Source organism: Lactuca saligna, chromosome 1 (genome assembly GCF_052625555.1).
Source record: "Lactuca saligna cultivar CGN05327 chromosome 1, ASM5262555v1, whole genome shotgun sequence".
Lineage (NCBI taxonomy): Eukaryota > Viridiplantae > Streptophyta > Magnoliopsida > Asterales > Asteraceae > Lactuca > Lactuca saligna.
In genome coordinates this window covers 105,776,746-105,800,004 of record NC_136417.1, presented here as the reverse complement: position 1 = coordinate 105,800,004, position 23,259 = coordinate 105,776,746, and the positions used below count along the sequence as shown (strand labels likewise).

General features: G+C 35.8%; 1 protein-coding gene across 1 annotated transcript; it reads left to right on the top strand.

Moving 5' to 3' along the window:
- Nucleotides 1–410: 410 nt before the first annotated feature.
- LOC145042894 (serine/threonine-protein kinase-like protein At3g51990) lies at nt 411–2,243 on the top strand. The gene has a single exon (XM_078991409.1). It carries the CDS (start codon nt 645–647, stop codon nt 1,998–2,000), a length of 1,356 nt encoding a protein of 451 aa, XP_078847535.1. The 5' UTR covers nt 411–644; the 3' UTR covers nt 2,001–2,243.
- The last annotated feature ends 21,016 nt before the right edge of the window (nt 2,244–23,259 follow it).

Sequence of the window (23,259 nt, the reverse complement as noted above, 5' to 3'; positions counted from 1 at the left end):
CAAGGACCAAAAACCCAGAAAAACCTTAATTTTGGATCTTCCATGCAAGTTGAAAACTTTTTAAATCCCATTTAAAGTTTTTTGAATACCACAATGACTAATTTTATAGTTGTGTCTATTGTAAAATATACACATATTTCTTGTTTTCAAATCACTCGATGTTCAATCTTAAAGTTTCCGATAATAATAATAATAATAATAATAATAATAATAATAATAATAATAATAATAATAATAAAAATAAAAGGTTAAAAATACTTTATTTCGAAATTGATAAATTAATAATTTATCATTTTTGTATTATATCTCCATTTCTAATGGTGGTATCCCTATGAAGTAACTTTTTAGAGGTAAATTAGGTATTTGACCTGATCAGAAGAAATTAATTCGTTACATGCCCTTATCGTGTACGGTGGGGTACACCATTTCTTTCCTGTGATCTCCAATGGATTCTTCTTTGACTTCGGAGGTCTACCACCCTCTCAATAACTAACCCCTTTCATCATCCTGTTTTCCTATTCACAATTCTTCTTCATTAACCACCACCACCACCACCACAACCACCGCCGCCTCCACCGTGTTTGTTTTTCCGATCACTTCCATATGTATATTTAATCAAACAAAACAAAACCAGGATTTTCTGGATGGGATATTTGTCTTGTAAAGCGGAATCAGCCATCACAGTTCATACTCCATCCAAGAAATCAGAAAAACCCGGTGATCTTCTTCAAGGAAATGAAGATTTGGAACAACCCATCAACAAGAAGATTCAACACTTTGACTACAGTGATTTGGAAGAAGCCACCAATAATTTCTCTGAAAAGAAGCTCCTTGGTCGTGGCAGCCATGGATTAGTCTACAAAGCACTCCTCCGCAACGGCCGTCTCGTCGCCGTCAAAAAACCCTCTCATCACAACCACCGTCACTCCGCCATCTCCACCTTGCCGGATAACGAAGTCGAAAACGAAATCGACATCCTGTCAAAAATCCACAGCCCTCGTCTCGTTAACTTAGTCGGATTCACCAACACCCCACATCAAAATCGGTTGCTAGTAGTGGAATTCATGTGCAATGGAACACTCTACGACACCCTCCATATCAGTCAACAGCCGCCGAATTGGGGGCGGAGAATCCGGTTAGCTTTACAAACTGCGAAAGCAATCGACACCCTTCATTCCTCCGTTCCACCGGTGATCCACCGTGATATTAAGTCAGCCAACATTCTGATTGACCGGAATTTCAACGCCCGATTAGGCGATTTCGGGTTAGCCCTCCGGTGTCATGTGGATGATTACCGCCTTCTATCTACTCCGCCGGCCGGAACCATGGGATACCTTGATCCGGGTTATGTTACACCGGATAATCTCAGCACTAAAACCGACGTTTTCAGTTTTGGAATTCTACTACTAGAGATAATTAGCGGCAGAAAAGCCATTGACGTCAGCCATTCGCCACCGTCAATCGTCGATTGGGCGATTCCATTGATTAGAAGAGGTAAGCTTTTGACTGTTTTTGATCCTCGAATTCCGCCGCCTAAAGATCCTTCCGTAAGAAAACAATTGGCCGTGATTGCCGCCAAATGTGTGAGATCTTGTCGGGAGAGAAGACCTTCCATGAACGAAATCGTCGATTCCCTAAGTTTCTTGACTAAATTGGTTCCTCTCCGATCATGGAATGGTTTAAGCAACCCCTGCATGATGGTCGACACTGTAAGACCAGTGGGTCACGTTTCTTCACGGCCAAAGGGCGCCGCCGCCGCCGCCGTATGTGGTGCTGCTGACGACGGGAAGCCATTGAGTAATCCCAGAAGGGTTTATTCCGATTTAGGGTTCCGAAATAATTTGATGGATCTTATGGCTAGAAAGGTTGAGAATGAGAATGATCAAGATTTGACTACAAAACGTAAAGTTCATCGAAGTTCTAGATTTAAAAATGAAGGATCTAGTTTTAGGAGTGTTCTTGGTGGAAATACAATTCAACGTCATCATTCAGTTGGGTAGAATTCAAGAATTCAAGAATCAAGATATCATCTTTTTTGGTTGATTTAGATTTTACATTGTTGGATTAATTTTGAATGTACTTAGTTTGTTTTTCAATCATTTTATTTCTCTTGTCATTGAATTGATAAGAACATCGATAAGAATAGATACCACTCTTGATCTTTTGAAATAAAGGTCGAGAAGGGTATTGTTTCTTTTGTATTTCTTCATTGTGCAAAGATATCAAACATGTTGTTCATCTCCTATTGTGTATTTTATAGCATTTGATTTTGTTTTTGTCATTATGAATTTTTAATGGTTTTGTTCCTTTACATGGAAATCCATGTTCTTTGTGTTAACGGGTTGGATAGCAAAATCAAAATATTTGTTATTGAAAGATTCATATATGTCAACATGATAATATTATATGGGATTGGACTTGTACTAAACAATTCCAATGTTAATTTTTATATTAAATATAGCAATGTTAATAAGATTCTGTCTTTTTAAATGAAAAAAAAAAAAAATCAATTTGTCTTGTTGACATGGTATATTTCCAATAAACACAAATACGCTACAAGATTGTCTTATTCTGTTATGTCTACTCATATAAAAAGGTTTTATTTCTTATCATCATGGGCGGAGCTTTATTAGGGCGAGGGACTTAGGCCCCCACTGATTTTGTTTGTTACAAATAGCATCCGATACTTTAATTTTATACATATTAAACCAAAAAATATAAAATTTTGGTTGTAGTCCCCCTGCTTACCTATCCTTATGCATATTACATTTTCGATCCTCAAATGATATGTTGAAATATGTTGAAGCTCGGTCACTCCTTATCACGCATATGCACATGTGCTATGTAACTATCATAGAGACATTGTTTTGAAGCTACAAACATTGGAAGATTGATACCAATGTTGTGGAGCTCTAATGGTTGTATATGAATGTATATTCATTCATATATATACATACATACATTTGACAACCAAAAAAATGAATTGAAAAGTTTGAAATTAGGGTATGAAACGTATATAATAAGGTATAATTTGGTGGATGTGTATGAATTTGGGCGTGACTATTGAGGCCCCGATGGAAGAGTATGTGTGGAGGTGTAGGTGCACCAAAAAATTCAATCTACTTGCAATGGGTACCACACCACATTTTCGTAAGTTGGTAAGACAACACTTGGCTACTTACCAAAGTACTTGATTAGGTTTACTAATTCAAAGGGGACAAAAATAATAGTATATTTTAGATAAAGTTCAATTTATAATGTATATTTTAAACATGAGAAATAGATTTAACGTTTCTTGAAATATAACACTAGCAATTGTCGGCATGAGTGAACATATATGATTATTGTGTTATAAGGCTAAAATTTATCTTCTGTTTTCAAACAAAAAATAACTGTTTGGATTGAATACCTTGATTGAGTGTACCTATTGTGGTTGGTCATGTATTGAATGCATTTGTCCGTAAATAATTTGAGTTATATTTTATTACTTCAGAACTTTGAAACTATTAAGGGTTATGCACAAGAAATAATATATTTTCATCTTTTATATATTAAAGACTTTTATTGTTTTTATTAATATTACTTTATTATATTCATGATTCTTTATTAAAATTTTATTTTGAAAGAGATTTTTATTTGAAAGAGTTAAAATGTTGTGATATACTTCCATTCAATTATATTATTGTCATTTTAACATTTTTTTTCCGTAATATTTTAGAAAGCATGCCAACTTTGAAATGGAAACACGGGCTGACTTTAAAATGTTTTTATGTGACTGTCACTTGACCACTTTGTTAATAGTACAAAAATCAAAATTTTTAATAGATTAATATAATTTAAAATACATGTCTAGTATAAAAAGACTTAGATATGTTGTCATAACCATCTTTCAAAGGTAGATTTTTCAAAAAGAATTTGACAAAATTTAATCATTTTCTAACCCAAATAATAATAATAATAACAACAACTCATTTTATATCCAGTATAAAAAAATCACATTTTGTTATAAAAATAATCATTTTGTGGAGGAGCCTTTGTGACTCACATTAATCCAAATATAGGTATATTCTAGTAATTTTTATTGAGTTTGAAGTACCATCTCTATGGACAAATATATTATCTGTGAAATCATTTTGGGTTCAAGTTATGAATGTTATTTATGGTAAATGATGATGATCTGTTTCATGTTAAACATGCTCGTGGAGATGACGTTTGGGCTAGAATAATAAGTTCAATTAATATTATTCTGTATAATATGCTTATAAGAATGGTTGGGAATAGGAGACAATCAAAATTCTAGTTAGACGTTTGGATCATAGAGTCTACCTTGAGAATTATATTTATCAGACATTGAGACTATACAATTTGAAATTTCATTGTGATGATTCTACAATGTTCGATAGACTTGATCCCGATGGTTGTTGGAATTGGTGGTGGCCCATTTGTGGTATGGAGAAACAATGTCAATTTGATAATCTAACGTTGTTGATTAGTGATTTTCATGTGTCTTGCGATACAGATAAGTGGAGATGAATGCTAGAAGATATTGAGATTTTCACGGTTTGCAATACGAGGAAGATAATTAACAAAGTTCTTCATCGTCAGATAGATACAGCGACAAGATTAAACAACTGTGTTCCTAGAAAAATAAAGTTTTTGTTTGGAAAAATCGATTGAATCGACTTCAAACGTGCTGAAATATTAGCCATAAAGGTATTGAAGTGGATTCGATTTTGAGCCCCACTGTTAAATTTGTTGTTGAGTGTTTAGACCATGCTTTTGTTTCATGTGAGTTTGCTTCTTCTATTTGGAGGAATGTCTTTAAATGGTTCGATATTCAAGCTCCAACATGGTTAGGTAGCATTGGAGGATATTTTCAGATAGATATATAACCTTCATGGTGGAAATAAGCTTCACGTGTTTGCAAAATAGGTTGTGTATGTCACTCTACGGGGGATTTGGATATTTTGAAATGATCTAATCATTACCAATGAAACACCGAAGTGCAATATCACATTTGAAGAAATTAGTGATTTCTAGTTTAATTAGTTTGTCAATAGGAACAATAAGGTTTTACCTAGATGGTTTGTTTGGATTGTTAACCTATTTTTAGTTGTCTTTTTAATTTCTTGCTAGTTTTCTTTTAATAAAAAAAAAGTCTAAAAAAACAAGATATGATGAAAAATCTAACAATAAGAACTTCGCCCCCTCCTTAGGGATATTGTGAGTTTTAGCTTAGTAGAAACTTTTTTTTTTCCTTTTCAAATTACATAACCCCCTCTATAAGAATGAAGATCGGTAAGACCATTCGTGATACACACTACAAACTGATATAATGATAAGTATCAAATCATCACCACATTCAACCATTAAAAGTTTGGAACACCCAACACTATATTCCTCTTATTTTTTTTATTTTATTAAAATTAAAAATATACTTTTTAATTAATTAAAATGTAGAGAGATGGAAAAAGGTAGAAAGAAATAGAGAAAGAAACAAGTTTATTGAGTGTCATGGTCCGTACTCACCACCACAAATGACCACGACCACTAGTCACCACAAACACCCAAAATGGTGTTCATATTTGTGGTTAGTGGTTACGTAGACCACGAAAGAGCTCGTCCTTGCTATACCAGATGGTCTAACGAAAGACAATGAAAAGTTTGTTTTTAAGTTTGTTTGCTATTTTTGTATGATTTTTTTTTAAATTATAAAAAATAACCTTAGTTCTTTAAGTATCTTTTGTAGTCTACTCATAAACTAATATATAATTATTTCACATATGTCTACGATAAGACTTGAACCTTCGGTCTTAACGAAGGAAGACATCACTTGATACGGCTAGGGGTGAGCAAAAATCGAACCGCAAACCAAAAAACCCGAAAAAAACCGTATAAACCGAAACCGAAATGAAAACCGATGGTGTGGCTTTTAGTTTTGCAAAAACCGAAAATACTCAGTGTGGTGCGGTTTCTAGTCTCGCAAAAAACTGAACCGCACCACACACACACACATATATATATATATATATATATATATATATATATATATATATATATATATATATATATATATATATATTAAGTGTTGATATTTGTAAGAACCAAGAACTTATGACAATTAAAATATTTCTATAAATGTAAATATCTATCTTATCTATCGGATGATGATTGTATAGTTTTAAGCATACATTCAGTGGTATTTTCAATAACAAATAATGTTTATGACATTTTTTTAACATTTAAATATGAAGACTACTAATGATATACTATCATTTTTATGAATACATTAATTGATATTATCGTATGTACTTGTGAACCAAATATTATATTAAATTCGCATTATATTGAAACATTAGAAATATGTTGAATGAATGGTTAAGTAATTTGATTTCAAACCAATAGGTTGTGGTATGGATTTATCTTCAATAAATGATTATCACTCCTCATTTGAGTCAAAGTAACTCACTGAGTAACTTGACTTTTAGTAAAAAGGCAAAACAGGAAAAAAAAAAAAAAAAAAAAAAAAAAAAAAAAAAAACCCGCAAAAAAAACCGAACCGAAATGAAAAACCGTATAAAACCGAATGATGCAGTTTCTAAATTCCAAAAAACTGAAGTTGCGGTTTTCTGTATGGTTTTAACCAAAAACCGTACCAAATCGCACCATACTCACCCCCTCGATACGGTTAGGCTAAAAGCCCTTTGGCTTATATTATTTTAAATATTCAGTTAATTAGTAGTTACTTTTTCAAGTGTTAACTTTCGGCCAATCATAATATTAATGGTAAAGTTTTGAAGTTTTGATCTTTTTGATTTAGAATTCGATCAATTAAAAAATAACATGGCAATTAAGTCCAAAAATCCAAGAAAATTAATTTTCTATTGATTTGGACGACAAGAATAAGACGTAACATAGATTTACGCATTAAATTGAATTGCCCTTACATAAAAGGCACGCTATAAATACAAAGAGGGAGGATGGACCCTTTCGACCTTTATATTTCTTAGAATATTTTCTAATTTTAGAACGTTTGATATATGCTTTACATACAAACATAAACATAATTGGACTTCAAAACTTTTTGTTACAGTTTTTTTTTACTGTATTATTATTATTATTATTATTATTATTATTATTATTATTATTATTATTATTACGTGATCAGGTCTCTTTTTGAGATTATTGTAACATATTTTTCCGTTCAAGTAAAATAACTAAATATTTTGTGTCCTTAATTATAACTGCTTTTTTTAATAGAAAAATATAGTCAATAACTATTTTGTGTTCTTCATTATAACTGATTTTTTATAATTTTTTTATAGAAAAACATAGGAAGTGTTTGAGAATTTCTAACTTCTAGCATTTAAAAAAACGTTATATTTTGAACAGAAAACCTAGTTTAGCACTATAAGCTTCTAACTTTTAGTTTAAGAACGTGTTCGACATACAACTTTTGGAACTTCTGGCTTCTAGCATTTATGAAAAAACTACTAAAAAAGAAAAGGTTTCATACGACGATGGAAGCGTTTAGCTTTTAGTATAAACAAAACGCTCTAAAATCAAAAATTATCCGCTACCCGCTACCCACTACCAGTTAGTTTTACCGAACACAGCCTAAATAAAACACTTCAAATCTCAATCTTACTTCATGTAACGTTTAACAAAACGCTAAAAGCTACTCACTACCTCCTATCGTTACCCACTACCAATTACTTTTACCGAACACATTCATAGTCATTTAGTTGAAAACAGTAGATAAATTGTTATTAAAACCTTAAACAATGACTACATATATAAGGAAAAAACTTAGGAATTATCAAAAAATAAAAATTTTAAAAATTAAATACTATTCCAAAGATTTAAAAGCAAAGAAAAAAGAAGAAAAGAGAAAGAACAAAAGAGAAAGAAAAAAAAATGAAAAAAAAAATTATATTTTGATGTTTTGAAGTTGGAAATAACTGGAATGAAAGTAAATACTTTATTTATTTATTTATTTCTCAATCTTTCCAAATTTCAACAAAAGTTAGGGAAAAGTAAATTCTTTTTATACAATTCTACTATTTTTTTACCTTTTTTTTTTTATGTTTTTTATTTCAACCGATTTCCATTTTCTCTGTCGTCAAGTTAGACTCCAAAAAAAGTATACAAACAATGTAATTTACATAATATTTTTTTATAATTTATCGTTTAACCACAATAATATTTTTATATTTATTATATAGAAAAAACATCATATCACTGTGGTTTCCCCAAATCTAATGTTCAGTCCTCATGGTTTAAAAACATCATAGATGGTCCCTATGTTTTCAAAACTTTTGACGATTGGTCCTTATTGCAAACTTTATTAAGTTTTGTCCGTTAACTAACGAGTATTTTCATCATTCCACTACCACATCGACCATTTATGATATTTTCTCTTATTTTAAAAAATGAGATAATATATAAAGGTCTCTCTCTTCCTGGAACTCTTTCTCCTAACACCTCCATGTTATGATTTAAGGATTTTAACGATTGATTGAAGAAATTTAAATGCCAAATTGACGGCTTAAACAAAAAATTGTGAATCCAAATTGTTTAAATCAATGAGTATAACAAAGAACTATAAGTTACAACATGGAAAGCTCATTCAGACAAAAGATCAAACACTTGGTGGATAATAAGTTTAAATTCGGAAAAATTTTCTATTCATTAGATTGCTAAACCATATTAAGATCACACATGTTTCCCTTTGTTAATTCTAACATTCTACAACCATTTTCGTCACAAAGATGGAAATTTTTTTTATCGAATCTAAGTTTTGGGTGCCTCTGTTTTCTAAAACGGAAAAAGGATCACTCGATGGTGTGGGATTACGTCTTTATTCCTCAAAGAGAGTGTGGTGATGTTGATGGAATCTGAGAATCCTTACAGGGGTTTTAAGAAATCGATGAAAGAGATGGTGGAGACTCATAATTTGAAAGATTAGGGTTGTTTGGAAAAGTTGTTGCGATGGTATTTGAGAACGAATTGGAAGAACAATCATCAGTTAATTGTTGGAGCTTTTGTTGATTTGCTTGTTGGAAATTCTTGAAATTATGTTTCATGTTCTAATCATTCTATTGTTTCTTTCACTTCATCTTCTTCCACATTTTCTTCTCCCATCTCATCTGGGTCTTATGTGACCAAGGTTTTTTTGGATCCAGATAAAGCTGAGTTGCTCTACATGTCATTATTTTCATCATTGATATATCATGGTGGCAGACCCTAATTGCGGTGCGGTAGAGTTCAGGCAGAGATGTACAACGAAGAGGAGACGCAACGGAGTTTTATTGAATGGTTTGGACAGATAGTTGTATTGGAAGAGGAATATTGGGTGGGATCATGTATTTATCTATCAGGATCAAAATGCTTTGTACAAAGTTATTGATCAAAACGGAGAAGTAGGACATCAAATTTAGCTTTATTCATATATGTGAGGAAGAAGAAGAAGATGGGGGAGTGGGTTTCTTTTTCAGAGAGAGAGAGAGAGAGAGAGAGAGAGAGAGAGAGAGAGAGAGAGAGAGAGGACCGCTTTGCATAGTATTTCAATTTTTAAAATAACAAAAAATATAATAAATGATCTCTGTGGTAGTGAAATGACGAAAATGGTCTTTAGTTATCGGACAAAACTTAATAGAGTTAGCAATAAGGACCAATCGTCAAAAATTTGAAAGCACAAGGACCATCTATGATGTTTTTAAACCACGAAGATTAAACTTCAGATTTGAGGAAACCATAAAAACTATTTATGATGTTTTTTCTTATTATATATAATAACGATATATTTATATTTTCAACCTACAAGAATATAAACTAAAACTTATAAACTATACTTTCATTTATTATTTCATAACAACCTACGTGTATTTGTAGCGACTATGAGATATTTTATCTATCTTTTAAATATATTTTTTTGAATATCATATGTGTAGATTTCACATGATACTATCAGCACAAATAAAAAAATTGAAGCATGTCTTTGGCATATTATGGTTTATAATGGAGCGAATACATTATTGATGGGGTCAATGCACTCATTTGCCATCATGCCTGTGCTTCTTTTCCCAATTTGGGAACCTTCATTAACACATTTGCAAACAAAAAAACTATTGTTTGTATGATAATATTGTTTTTATTATTAATGACAATTTCACTGAAATCCATATAAATGATTATGGATAACGTGGTTGTAACGTACAACCCAAATCGAAGCTAGCATGTTCCTCTTCATTGATATATATATATATATATATATATATATATATATATATATATATATATATATATATATATATATATATATATATATATATATATATATATATATATATATATATATGCATATAAAGTACAAACACATCATGAACTCGTGCAATTCACTATAGACTTTATTGTTTTTGTATAGAACTCGTTATTATTATCAAAGAAATAATAAAAAAAAATAGTAAAGGTTTATTAATTCTGTAACTTTAGTTAGATGCAAGACATGATTATTTATATAAAAGGCGAAAAAACTCTTGAAAAAGTGTGAAGGGAGTTCAAAGAAACGTATTTGCATATCGGTAGCATATTGCCAATTTGTCATGATGGTGTTTGAATTTTATAAAAAGTGTCGACGGTTTTGTCATTTATCTGATGAGTCCAAATGGCGATTTATCCGGCTACATATTTGAGCAATTAACTAAATTAATCGTCAATTTAAAGAAAATAACAATTCTTTTAGTTTCTAAAAAACGATTGATTTTCTTAAGAATGCTTTTGTTGTTTAAATTTTCATAGTTTTTATTTATTTATTTATTTATTTATTTTTTTTGGGGGGGGGGGGGGGTCTTCATTTACCCAATTACTTGGTAGAGTAAATTACACGAATGGTCCCTATGGTTTAGGGTAATTTGCACGTTTGATCTCTAACTTATTTTTTTAACTCGAAAGGTCCCTACAGTTTGTTTTTATTACACGTTTGGTCCCTTTCTTACCTAAAAAGACTATTTTTCTATTGATTTTTTAATTTATTAAAATAAACACACCCCCAACTCCATTCCCTCCACCTTACCTTATCTATCCTACTATTTTTTCCTATTTAAATAATAGTCTTTTTAGGTAAGATAGGGATCAAGTGCGTAAGAAAAACAAATAGTAGGGACCAAAGGCGTAACAAAAACAAATAGTAAGGACTTTCCGAGTTTAAAAAATTAGTTAGGGACCAAACACGTAAATTATCCTAAACCATAGGGACCATTGATGTAATTTACTCTACTTGGTATTTGATATTTTGGCTTTTAGTTGGTATATTTTTTAATATTAGAATTGACATGTAAATATAATGTTGGTTCTCGTATGATTTTTATAAATTAAATTAATTCACTAATATATGACCACATAAATGGTTTAGTCGGTTAAGATTGTGTTTTATTACCCTTTTCATTGACTAATATACTAGAATTAACAGAGGAAAACATAAAAAAAGGACTCATAAATAATTAACAACGAAATAATTGAGAACAATAGTAAACAAAACAAAACAAAAAAGTACAAACGAGGATATCAGCGGGTTTCTTCATGTAGCGATTTTCTTGTTAATTTGTTTTGTAATGATTTTTATAACGTACAGTTATTCTTTTTTAATATTTTTATTAAATACATATGATTATTATTGTTATTAATACTATTTTCCTTCTTTTCTTAGTTCGGACTATTTTCATTTGTATTATCTATGTGTTATTTCTTTGTAGAGGCTTTCGTATTGTACGGGTTATATTTTACTTTTTCATATTTTCATTAAATACATATTATCATCACTGTTATTATAACTATTAAAAATAGTTGTTTATTTGTTCGTTCGAACAATTTCATGCGGATTATTTTTGTATTATTTCTTCATATGGACTATAAAATAAATAATAATAAATGAGCTATAACTTATTTATTAATAATCTGGTACAATAATAGTGCATATATTACAATTCCTATGTGGTCTATTTGGTTGAATGTATGAATTCTAACACTATACAAAGTTTACGGTGATCAGTGATAACACCACAATGACAAAAGAATAGGCATTTAACACCCTTGTAAATCAAGTTTCACACGATCATTATCATAAATAATGAAAGTTGTAGAACGTAGTCTCACCTACGCATGGATATAATGAACATCGAAAACGGAGTTCGTATGAAGAAGATATGTATTTCCGAAGTTTATTAAATAATTAATATTTAAATATTATCTTTAATTCGGATGTATATCCGAAGGAGTCACCGATGTGATCCGAAGTACGCCCAGCGTAACGCGAAGCATGACGCACCTCGCACTCGAGTTCTTCGGATGACGCATGTAGTGACGATTTCGGAGGCTTACGCCCCGCGTAAGGCTGTACGCCCAGCGTACGGCGAGGCCTCAGCCTCCTATAAATAGGATGCGAGGGTTCCGGGTATTTTTGCTCATTTCTTCTCCTCTTTGTGCCGAAGCTCTACGCGTAAACCCCCGAAGCCATCCCGACACCCCAGATCTCATATCAAAATTAAGAAGGAAGTTTCACGCTCCCGGGATCCTAAGAAGTGTGATTCCCGAGGCGAAGCTCTACCCGCGAGAAGTTCGATTTTTGTAGAGATCTTCCAGATCCGCTGAGGATTACTACTTCTACAAGCCGTAGTGTTGTCCGATCATCTTCTGATCAGGTGAGTGTGTGGTTACTTTCTTCTAACGCATAATTATGAAGTATTTAATACGAAATACATGTTATGTGTATATTTTGTGTTATATGGGTAGATAGTTGTGAGATAAACAGATGAGAGGCCTCGATGTTGTTTTTGATTCAGTCATCTAGCGGAGTTTAGATGACGACCACAGACTTTTCTAGACAGTCTTGTGGAACGCTAGCAGGTTGTTGGTGTTAATGAACTTGGGTGTTCATTCGCTGTACTCCATCCCCCTCATGGTTGCCTTATTTGACATATATTGCCGGGAAACCCCCGAATGCATGTGTTGTCGCCCCGATGAAATATTCTAAGACTAGGTCCCTTGTGTTAGTTGTTTTAGGGACATAAAGTGAGAATAACGGGAATGGGTAATTGGGTTATTGTTGATTGGTGGAATTAAATATAATTATTTATTGTGGGTTGAAAACCCTATATGCTAACCAGGCTCCGAAGTCTGACCCACTCAGTTTTATTTGTATTACAGGAAGTGGTGCAAGGGCATAAGATGGATGAACCATCAAGTTGTTTTGTTTACAAGTCTGTATAAGTATATATTTGTTGAATGACTTGTAATGTTATCGTTTATGCTTTATGGTCTGTATCGGAACATGACATCCCGAGTTTTGATTATATAATGAAAATACATTTCTTTTATGAAATGTTTTGGTAAATATTATTTTATCACATTTTTTTTTGGGAACAAATTCCGCAACTCTTTCAAATCAAAAGGATTTACTCTGAAATTATTTTAAAAGGGGTAAATTACACGAATGATCCTTATGGTTTAGGGTAACTTGCGCATTTGATCCCTAACTTATTTTTTTAACTCGGAAGGTCCCTACTGTTTGTTTTTGTTACACGCTTGGTCCCTATCTTACATAAAAAGTCTATTTTTCCCTTGATTTTTTAATTTATTTAAATAAACACACCATCAATTTCATCCTCTCTCCTTAGCTTACCTACTCTATCATTTTTCTCTATTTAAATAATTGTCTTTTTACGTAAGATAGGGACCAAACATGTAATAAAAACAAACAATAGGGACCAAATGTGTAGTAATAACAAACAGTAGGGACCTTCCGAGTTAAAAAAATAAGTTAGGGACCAAACGTGCAAATTACTCTAAACCATAGGGACCATTCGTGTAATTTACTCTTTTAAAAGCATAAATGAAAATCGTTTTTTTCTGGCCGAGATTTTTGGGGATGTCATAGATAATGTCAAACTCCTCCAAATACAACTCTAACTCCAACACCTACATCCACCAATGATCCACCTCTATAAATTCCCAAATTACTAAAATACCCCCAGAAGTCAAACTGGTCAACCCTTGGTCAAAGTCAAAGCCAACGATCATGGTCAACAGTCCATGTTGACCCAAGTCGTTGAGTGCAACTTATCGACTCATCGAGTCCTTCCAGAACTTGTTAAATAGTCAAAACCATAGTTGACTTGCCGAGTTTCCAGACAACTCGTCAAGTTCATGCATGTCTAAATGTCGGGAAAACCCTAACTGACTTGTCGAGTCATCTCACTGACTTGCAGAGTCCTTGCAGAAACCCACAATGACCAATCTTCATCTGATTCATCGAGTTAACCATGCACCTCCTCAAGTCCCTTCAGTTCATTTCTCGTTCAGACGTTTTTAAGCCACCCCGAAGCTCCAAAATGCAGATCAAACCTCCTAGAGCATGGTTTCCACCTAAAGTTGCAAACTTTACGTACATGCATGGTCCTACATGTCAAACCAAGTTAAGGGAAAGGTTTAAACCAAAGAGAAGGGCCCAAGCTTGCTAAATCTGATAACTTTAATACTATAGGGACTCAAAGGAGTCCAGATCTGAAGTTACAACTTTAGATCATGACCAATATTCTAAATGATTCACAAATATGGTAAGAATGACCCTAAACCCATGCATGAATGGATCTAGCTAAAGATAAGTCAAGGTAATGACTTGTTACCTTCCAGATAATGTTAGGATGAAGTAGAAACCATATCCACAAGCTTCTCTTTGCTCGAAGCTCCTTAGACTTCAAGCTCTCTTCACAATTCCACATTCAAAGATTCTTAACATTTAACAACGTAAATTTTCAAAACAATTTTTCATTTTTAAATCATACTTTCAATCACATGATAATCTCAAAACATAACGTATCACTGTGTCATAGAAAACATGTCCCCAGATTCTCAATAACATAAACTCTATGAGTGTGTACGGATCATGCCGGCGACTTCCCGCGATCCTCGCTAAATCTGATAACTTTAATACTATAGGGACTCAAAGGAGTCCAGATCTGAAGTTACAACTTTAGATCATGACCAATATTCTAAATGATTCACAAATATGGTAAGAATGACCCTAAACCCATGCATGAATGGATCTAGCTAAAGATAAGTCAAGGTAATGACTTGTTACCTTCCAGATAATGTTAGGATGAAGTAGAAACCATATCCACAAGCTTCTCTTTGCTCGAAGCTCCTTAGACTTCAAGCTCTCTTCACAATTCCACATTCAAAGATTCTTAACATTTAACAACGTAAATTTTCAAAACAATTTTTCATTTTTAAATCATACTTTCAATCACATGATAATCTCAAAACATAACGTATCACTGTGTCATAGAAAACATGTCCCCAGATTCTCAATAACATAAACTCTATGAGTGTGTACGGATCATGCCGGCGACTTCCCGCGATCCTCGCTAAATCTGATAACTTTAATACTATAGGGACTCAAAGGAGTCCAGATCTGAAGTTACAACTTTAGATCATGACCAATATTCTAAATGATTCACAAATATGGTAAGAATGACCCTAAACCCATGCATGAATGGATCTAGCTAAAGATAAGTCAAGGTAATGACTTGTTACCTTCCAGATAATGTTAGGATGAAGTAGAAACCATATCCACAAGCTTCTCTTTGCTCGAAGCTCCTTAGACTTCAAGCTCTCTTCACAATTCCACATTCAAAGATTCTTAACATTTAACAACGTAAATTTTCAAAACAATTTTTCATTTTTAAATCATACTTTCAATCACATGATAATCTCAAAACATAACGTATCACTGTGTCATAGAAAACATGTCCCCAGATTCTCAATAACATAAACTCTATGAGTGTGTACGGATCATGCCGGCGACTTCCCGCGATCCTCGCTAGTACCTGAAGCACATAACACAACAACTGTAAGCATAAATGCTTAGTGAGTTCCCCAAAATACCACATACAACACATATGCCACTCGAGGCTATTGTACGACCCTCCAGTCGATGTGTCTCAGCGGGACCCTCCAGTCCCGTAGCTCGTTGGACCCTGTGGTTCGGTCATAGCTCGTTGGGCCCTCCGGCCCGGTCTATCTCGTTGGACCCTCCGCTCCGGTATATACAATTAAATATCATACATACATCACATAGCACACAATCTCATACATGGCACATAATCGCATACATAGCACATATGACCTTCCGATCAACTCATAATACCATTCTAGGTAATGTATAGTGAGAAGACTCACCTGGAACGAACAAAGCATCCTCTAGTCACGCTGCTACTAAACACCGTCCTCTAACTCTGTGTCAAATCCCATTGTTTCCACGATTAGAAACTAGGACCAACCTTTCACTTATTAGGTCTAAAGATAGACTAATTACCAGCCCATCGATGCTCTAAATCCATTGGGTCCACCAAGGCCCAATAATAAATGGGTTTCCCCAAAGCACAACCTCGCCCTACAAGACAAGCCCAACATGAGGCCCAAGACATCAATTAATTCTCTGCTCATATGCTCAACTATGCAGGCCCAAGGATTTAAGCCCAACACTTAAGGCCCAAATATCAACTCTAGTCCAAAAGCCCACAGAGGGGTTACGCGGGGTGTACCTCCTTGGTAAGCTCAGCGTACACAAACGCCCAAAGAGCTAATCGGGGACCTCAACCTAGTACGTGGGGCGTACTGGAATTACGCAGTGCGTAACTTCCGTTTCAATTAATCCATTTTCTGGGTCTTAACCCGTTAGGACCTTAGCCCATCTCTTGGTTCTAGGCTCCCTAACGGTCCTTAAACCATAAAGTTGGAACCTTTAAGCCTTTGCATGGCTGTAAAGGTCCTTACACTCCCTAACACCTTTCCTCCTTCCTCAAAAGATCTAGATCTCATGAATGGCTCAATAATCTCGTCCAAGATCACATTTTTATGAACATACAACTCATTTTATTCTGAAATAGGGCAGATCTAGTCTTATGGAGACCATTTGCTCATAAAGTCTCCATCTTGGGAACAAAAATCCTAAAAATTGGTCCAAGAAGCACAAATAACAAAAGACAAGGAAAGATTTGAGCTTTTTACCTCAGAAGGAAGATCCAACCTCTAAATAACTCAGATGTACTCTTGTCCACCAACTTCTAGCTTCTACAATGGCCTCCCCTTCTCCTTCACCACCGTGAAATGGCACTTTGAAGCTCAAAACACTCACACACAAAATTTAGGACGAAGGAAATGTTCTCTTAGGGTTTCTCTCTGTGAAATGGTGGCTGAGGATAAGGCTATATCATTCCCTATATAGGGCTCAAGCCTCAATTTAGGGTTTGCATCTGGACCAGTTACGCCCAGCGTAACTTTGGTACGCCCAGCATACCTTAAGGAGTTCGCGTACATTTCAAGCGCATGAGTACGCACATCATACTCTGCAATGAGTACGCGCAACATACTCTCTAGTACGCCCAGCGTACTCATTTGCAACTTTTCCCACTTAGGGACCAATCTTGACGACTTGACAAAAGAGAAGGGTTAAATAGATATACCCAAATTCCCAGATGTTACAATTCTCCCCCACTTGAATTTGATTTCACCCTCGAAATCACTCCTTACCAGACATAGATCGGACCCAACAAACCAAGATGCACCACCAAAGGTCCTCAAACCATACAACAATCACTTCCAAGGATACTCGTTCCCACCGGAGACTCCCGACCTGAAAGGGGTAGACCCGACTGCCGCTGCGGTACCCAAATCTGAATCCCCATAACTAGAGGAACTCTTGCAGTCTATTTTTTTGCCAGACCATCCTTGCAACCTTATTCTGTTAATCGCCCACCGACTAACAGACTCTAAGAACACCCTACGAACCCTGATTCCCTTATCGATCTGAATCGCAACCTCAAAAGAACAGAGAGGTCATAACCTCCTCATTTCTTCAGGTCTTACTGCAAGAACGTCATGCTTACCTGAAAATATCCTCTGACCTCTAAAACCCAATGGATGAACCTCAAGTTCACCCATTCCATAACTAGAAGGTCTCACCGACTTTCCATCTTATACTAACTGTCTCAACTCTTAGTGACACACAAGTTATGTAGGTCGCTTTCTCTTAAGCAAACACTACAACTCTACTGAAGATCGAATCACCTTGGAACTTTGTTGGTTACTATCCAACAGTTCTGTGCATCCCGCTGCACCTCCCGAACCAAGGCCCTAACCTACTCAGGTCCAAGACATCAGATGACAAACAATACCCCTCTCATGGAACCCACCTTTGATTCCAACACCTTATCTCGTCTATCCAACACACCAACAGGACTTAACTCAATTCAAGAATTTGGTCCGACCCGAAGTTAGAACCTCTCGTCACAATGACCCATTCAACTCATGGCTTGTGACCCGCAACCCATGCGTACTTCACTTATCCAAATCCTTCGGATTGTGATGTCCACCTCACTCCGAATATAATGATTCCTAATCATTGAAGAGACCCCGGTCTCGCTCCGGGTCCGACCACCAGGCTCTCAAAAACTCATAATTTAGGGCTATACAAGCCTAAAACCCTTCTGTGTCATGCTCTGATCAAGAGTGCTTTACCAAAATAGCCTCTCGTTAACTAGTGCGTACTACGGCTCCCTATAGTATCACAACAGCCTCCTACTGACTAGTGAGTAATACAGCTCCCCATAGCATCACAACACCCTCTCTGTGACTAGTGAGTACCACGGCTCCCGGTAGCATCACAACACCCTCTCTATGACTAGTAAGTACTACGGCTCCCCGTAGCATCACAATAACCTATCTCTGACTAGTGACTACTACGGCTCCCCGTAGCATCACAACAACCTCCTACTGACTGATGGGTACTACGGCTCCCCATAGTACCACAACACCCTTTCCATTTGGTGTATACCACGACTTCCCGCAGCATCGCCACCATCTTCGCTATCCGGTGGATACTACAGCTCCTTGTAGTATCACCACACCCCTTTGCACTAACTCATTCAACTGCAGCTCTCATCAGTCTCACCCCACTAGCTCTTACCACTTCACAACTCATCCTCAGATCGAAGCCATACCGTGATCATTAACTCATGCTTTGCGGACCAACATAGATAGGTGCACATGCACCCATTCAGGCTAAGCATCACTACTTCGGACGACCACCGTCGTGACAAACCTCTTTTTCTCACTGCAATTCGCATTCTCAAATAAATGATTTTGGTGTCAAATAGCTGAAGGGCCCCCACCGGAACCGTAGACACTTGATACATCACTCATCATCTCAAACTCAAAACTCAAAATAATCCGAGATTTAGGCCACTAAACTTAGATACCCCAAAATACCACCACAACGCTTCGCAGTGTCTGGACTCTACCACTGATCACATACTCATGGCATTATACCCAGATACCGCATTGCCTCCTCGAAATCTCGCAACCGGTCTTTCTCTCGTTCCACTTGTAACCCCTAGAATACTCCATCTCCCAAATTAAAACACGGAGAAATTGCCAACGACTCAGAACACGTAGATGACAATCCGAAACTTCCTTCCCTTATTGCTCAAAACTCATGCAAGAATACTCAAAACGACCCTGAAGTTGGTTGCTCGATCAACTTCTTCCCTTCGCATACTGCATATAATAGCCCATAACCTGAACCATAAATTCTCAACCGCCGAACCAACCTCACAAGCCAACCACCTCGAATTCACTATTCTAACCTTGAAAAATTCCTATCCACCACAAGGTCTCCGACTAACGGCCACTTGCCGTGGAGAAACTCATCCTTTCTCAAACACGTTCTGCTGAATCTGAACGGTCTGCAGCCGCTGTGTTATTTGCTGAATCCTCTCGGTAGTCTGTAGAACTAACTCTATGTGTCCCATCACCTTGTGACCGATCTCACCCAAACATATTGGAGTGCGACATCTCCATCCATACAACAGCTCCTATGGTGGGGCACCAATACTTGAATGAAAGTTGTTGTTGTAGGAGAACTCTGCAAGGGGTAGGTAGGAGTCCTAGCTCCTACCAAAGTCACTAATGCATGCTCTTAGCATATCCTAGAGAGTCTGTACGGTCCGCTCACTCTGGCCATCTGTTTGCGGATGATAGGTTGTACTAAAGTGTAGATGCGTACCCAATACCTCGTCGAACTTTTGCCAAAAACAGGTGGTGAAACGAAAATCACTGTCTAAGACAATAGATACTGGCACCCGATGGCGAGCTACGATCTCACAGATATATAAGTCGGCCAGCTTCTCGGGCGATGAACTCTCCCGTATAGCTAAAAAGTGGGTGCTCTTGGACAATCGATCCACGGTGACCAAAATAGCGTCATAGCCCTAGGCCTTCCTCGACAGCTTGGTGATAAAATCCATCGTGATCTGCTCTCATTTCCACATGGGAATCTCCAGAGGCTGCAGCTGACCATGTGGCCTCTGATGCTCGGCCTTGTCCATCCGGTACATCTTGGTGGCCTCCAGGTGAATAGAGAACCCAAACCCAACCACAACAGGTCAATAATCCCTTGTTATCTCCCACAAACCAGGTGTTCTCACCCCTCATCTTCTCAAGCTTCAAATTCTTCTGATGTATACCCTCAGCCCGAGTTTCCCTGATCAAGCTCACAAGTGGAGAATCCACCAATATCCTCATATATGTCACTGGAGAAGAAGATCCAGATGATTTGTGGCTCAAGGCATCCATAACCACGTTCGCTTTAACTAGATGGTAAAGGATCTCATAGTCATAGTCCTTGACTACATCCAGCCACTTACGTTGTCTCATGTTCAGGTTCGGCTGATCCATGATGTGTCTCAAACTCTTGTGGTCCATGTATATGGTAAAATAGAACCCATAAAGTTAAAGTCTCCAAATCTTGAGAGCAAATACCACCACTACCAACTCCAGATCATGGGTAGGGTATCTCGTCTCGTGCAGCTTCAAATTCCTTGATGCGTAGGCTATCACCCATCCTCTTTGCATCAAGACCGATCCTAGTCCTGTGATGGATGCATCACAGAACACTACAAAATCCTCAACTCCCTCTGCGAGAGTCAAGACTAGATGTCACACCCCAAAACCGAGAACGGCGGAAAAGTTCTGGGGCGGAGGACGTCATGTATAGTATCACAACACAGTAATAGTAAATAAGCAAACAAACATCATCCAGTGCATTAAATATATAATTTTAATACATGTGTGTTCTGTGTAATGTAATAGACACAAAAAATGAATAGTTTCTATTCATATAGTATGAAATACAATTATAGTTTCTCTTCATATAGTATGTTATAGTTCCGATTCATATAGTATGTAATAGTTTCTATTCATATAGTATGAAATACAATTGTATAGACTCATGAATGAACTGACTCTTGTATGTTACATTTGTACTAGGAATAGTAGGTAGTATTTCACCAAACTATACCTATTATAGTTTGCTAGTAATGTAGTTTGAAGTGTCCATGTAAGTTTACCTTTGCTATACATGGTGTTGGAGCTGAAGTCACAACCATCTTATCTAATACTTATATATATGTACTTACTACATAAGTGTATTGATATGGTAATTAAGAACGCATAAGTGGAAAAGAGGTTTTTGTAATATATTTAAAAGGTTTGAAACAGTAAATAATCGTGACTTGATGTCGGTTTATAAAACGATTCAAAAGGAGTTTGTTTGATAAAACGATTTGAAAGCATAGTAAATCCATTTGTTTAGTAGTTATTAATCACATGTGATTGATATAATAACTATGATATTCAACTTGTATTCCCCCCTCCCCCATGAAAGTATTTAAAAGCATGCAAGAGCATTTAAAAGGTTGTTTAAGGGGTATAAACTCACCTGTAGTGAGTAGTTTGTTCGGAAGTGTTGGACAAGGTGCTAGTTGTCAAGTAAAGACTTGAACACACAAAATGATCCTAGTTATCATATAATAAACATATACGTATCTAATTAGTCATTTAACAACTAATTAATTAGGTCAACACACCCTAGGACATGGAAACACTTTGATTCAAGTGCTATAGGTACTAAAGGGTTGCATCTAAGCGTTGTATGGCATGAAATTGGAGTTTATGGCCCAAGGACCACTCCTTATGGATTTTACAGCCCATGACCATTTCCCCATGAGTTTATGGCCGTAAACTCATGTTACTAAGTGCCAATTTGTGTTTTGAGGTCTTATAAGTCATGATTGCACCTCAAATCAAGTCCAAGCCTTAGGAAAGCATTAGGGGCATATTTAGACCATCTTGTGGAGTTTACGGCCAATGGACCATATCCTTATGTGTTCACATCCGTAAAATCTCATGGGGACTAGTTTTTGATTGTTGTTTAAGATCTTAAACACTTCTAGGAAGGATTAAGGTTGGCATCCAAGGCTTAGGAAGGGTTTAACGTCCATTTAACCACCTTAAGAGGGCTTTACGGCCCAAGAACATCCTTGGTCGTAAACTCCCTTTTTCTTATGATTATTGATGATTTTCAAGTGTTATCAAGTTCATATTAAGCTCACAAGAAGCTAGGGTAAGTGTACTTACAAGATAGAAGCTTGTTTGGGGTGTTTAAGGTCCAAGAACACTAGTATGTGTTCTTGGTGTTCTTGGTGTTTTGAAGAACACTTGAAGATCTAGTTAAAAGCAATAATGAATGGATGAAATGACGTATAACAACTAGATGTTAGGTTATAACAACAAATCAAGTCGAGAAACACTTATGTTTTCGGAAGATCGGGTGAACAAGGTATGCTAGTTGAGAGAGAATGGGGAGTAAGCTAGAGGGTGGAAGTGGGAAATGAACCAATTGGGGAGTAAAATTATGTCTAAGACATGATTTCACAGCCAAGATAGAGTTAACGGCCTAAAATCCCTTTGTTTGGCCGTGAACACCTAACTAAGGTGTTGGTTTTTCATTTGCTATCCCGGTATTCTAGAAATCATTCCCTTTTATCCGTTCGTTTCAAGAATAAACCCTAAAAGCACTCAAATGAACTTTTAAATTGGCTAACAGTTATTAGAAATGTAATTGACTTTTAATTGAAGTGATTGACTTTGGAGTTCGTCCGAATGAGAATTTCGGGTTGTCACATCATCCCCCCGTTAGAGGGAATTTCATCCCGAAATTAGAGTTTAAGCAAATAAAGTAGTTACAAGTATCTATGCGAATAGGTGAGGATATTTTAATTTCATTTGATCCCCGTGCTCCCATGTGAAATCTGGTCCTCTCTTGGTGTTCCAGCGAACCTTCACTATCGGGATACGACTTTG

Bases quoted from the DNA above. Each gene is read 5' to 3' on its own strand.
- LOC145042894 (XM_078991409.1), top strand. From the start codon at position 645: ATGGGATATTTGTCTTGTAAAGCGGAATCAGCCATCACAGTTCATACT.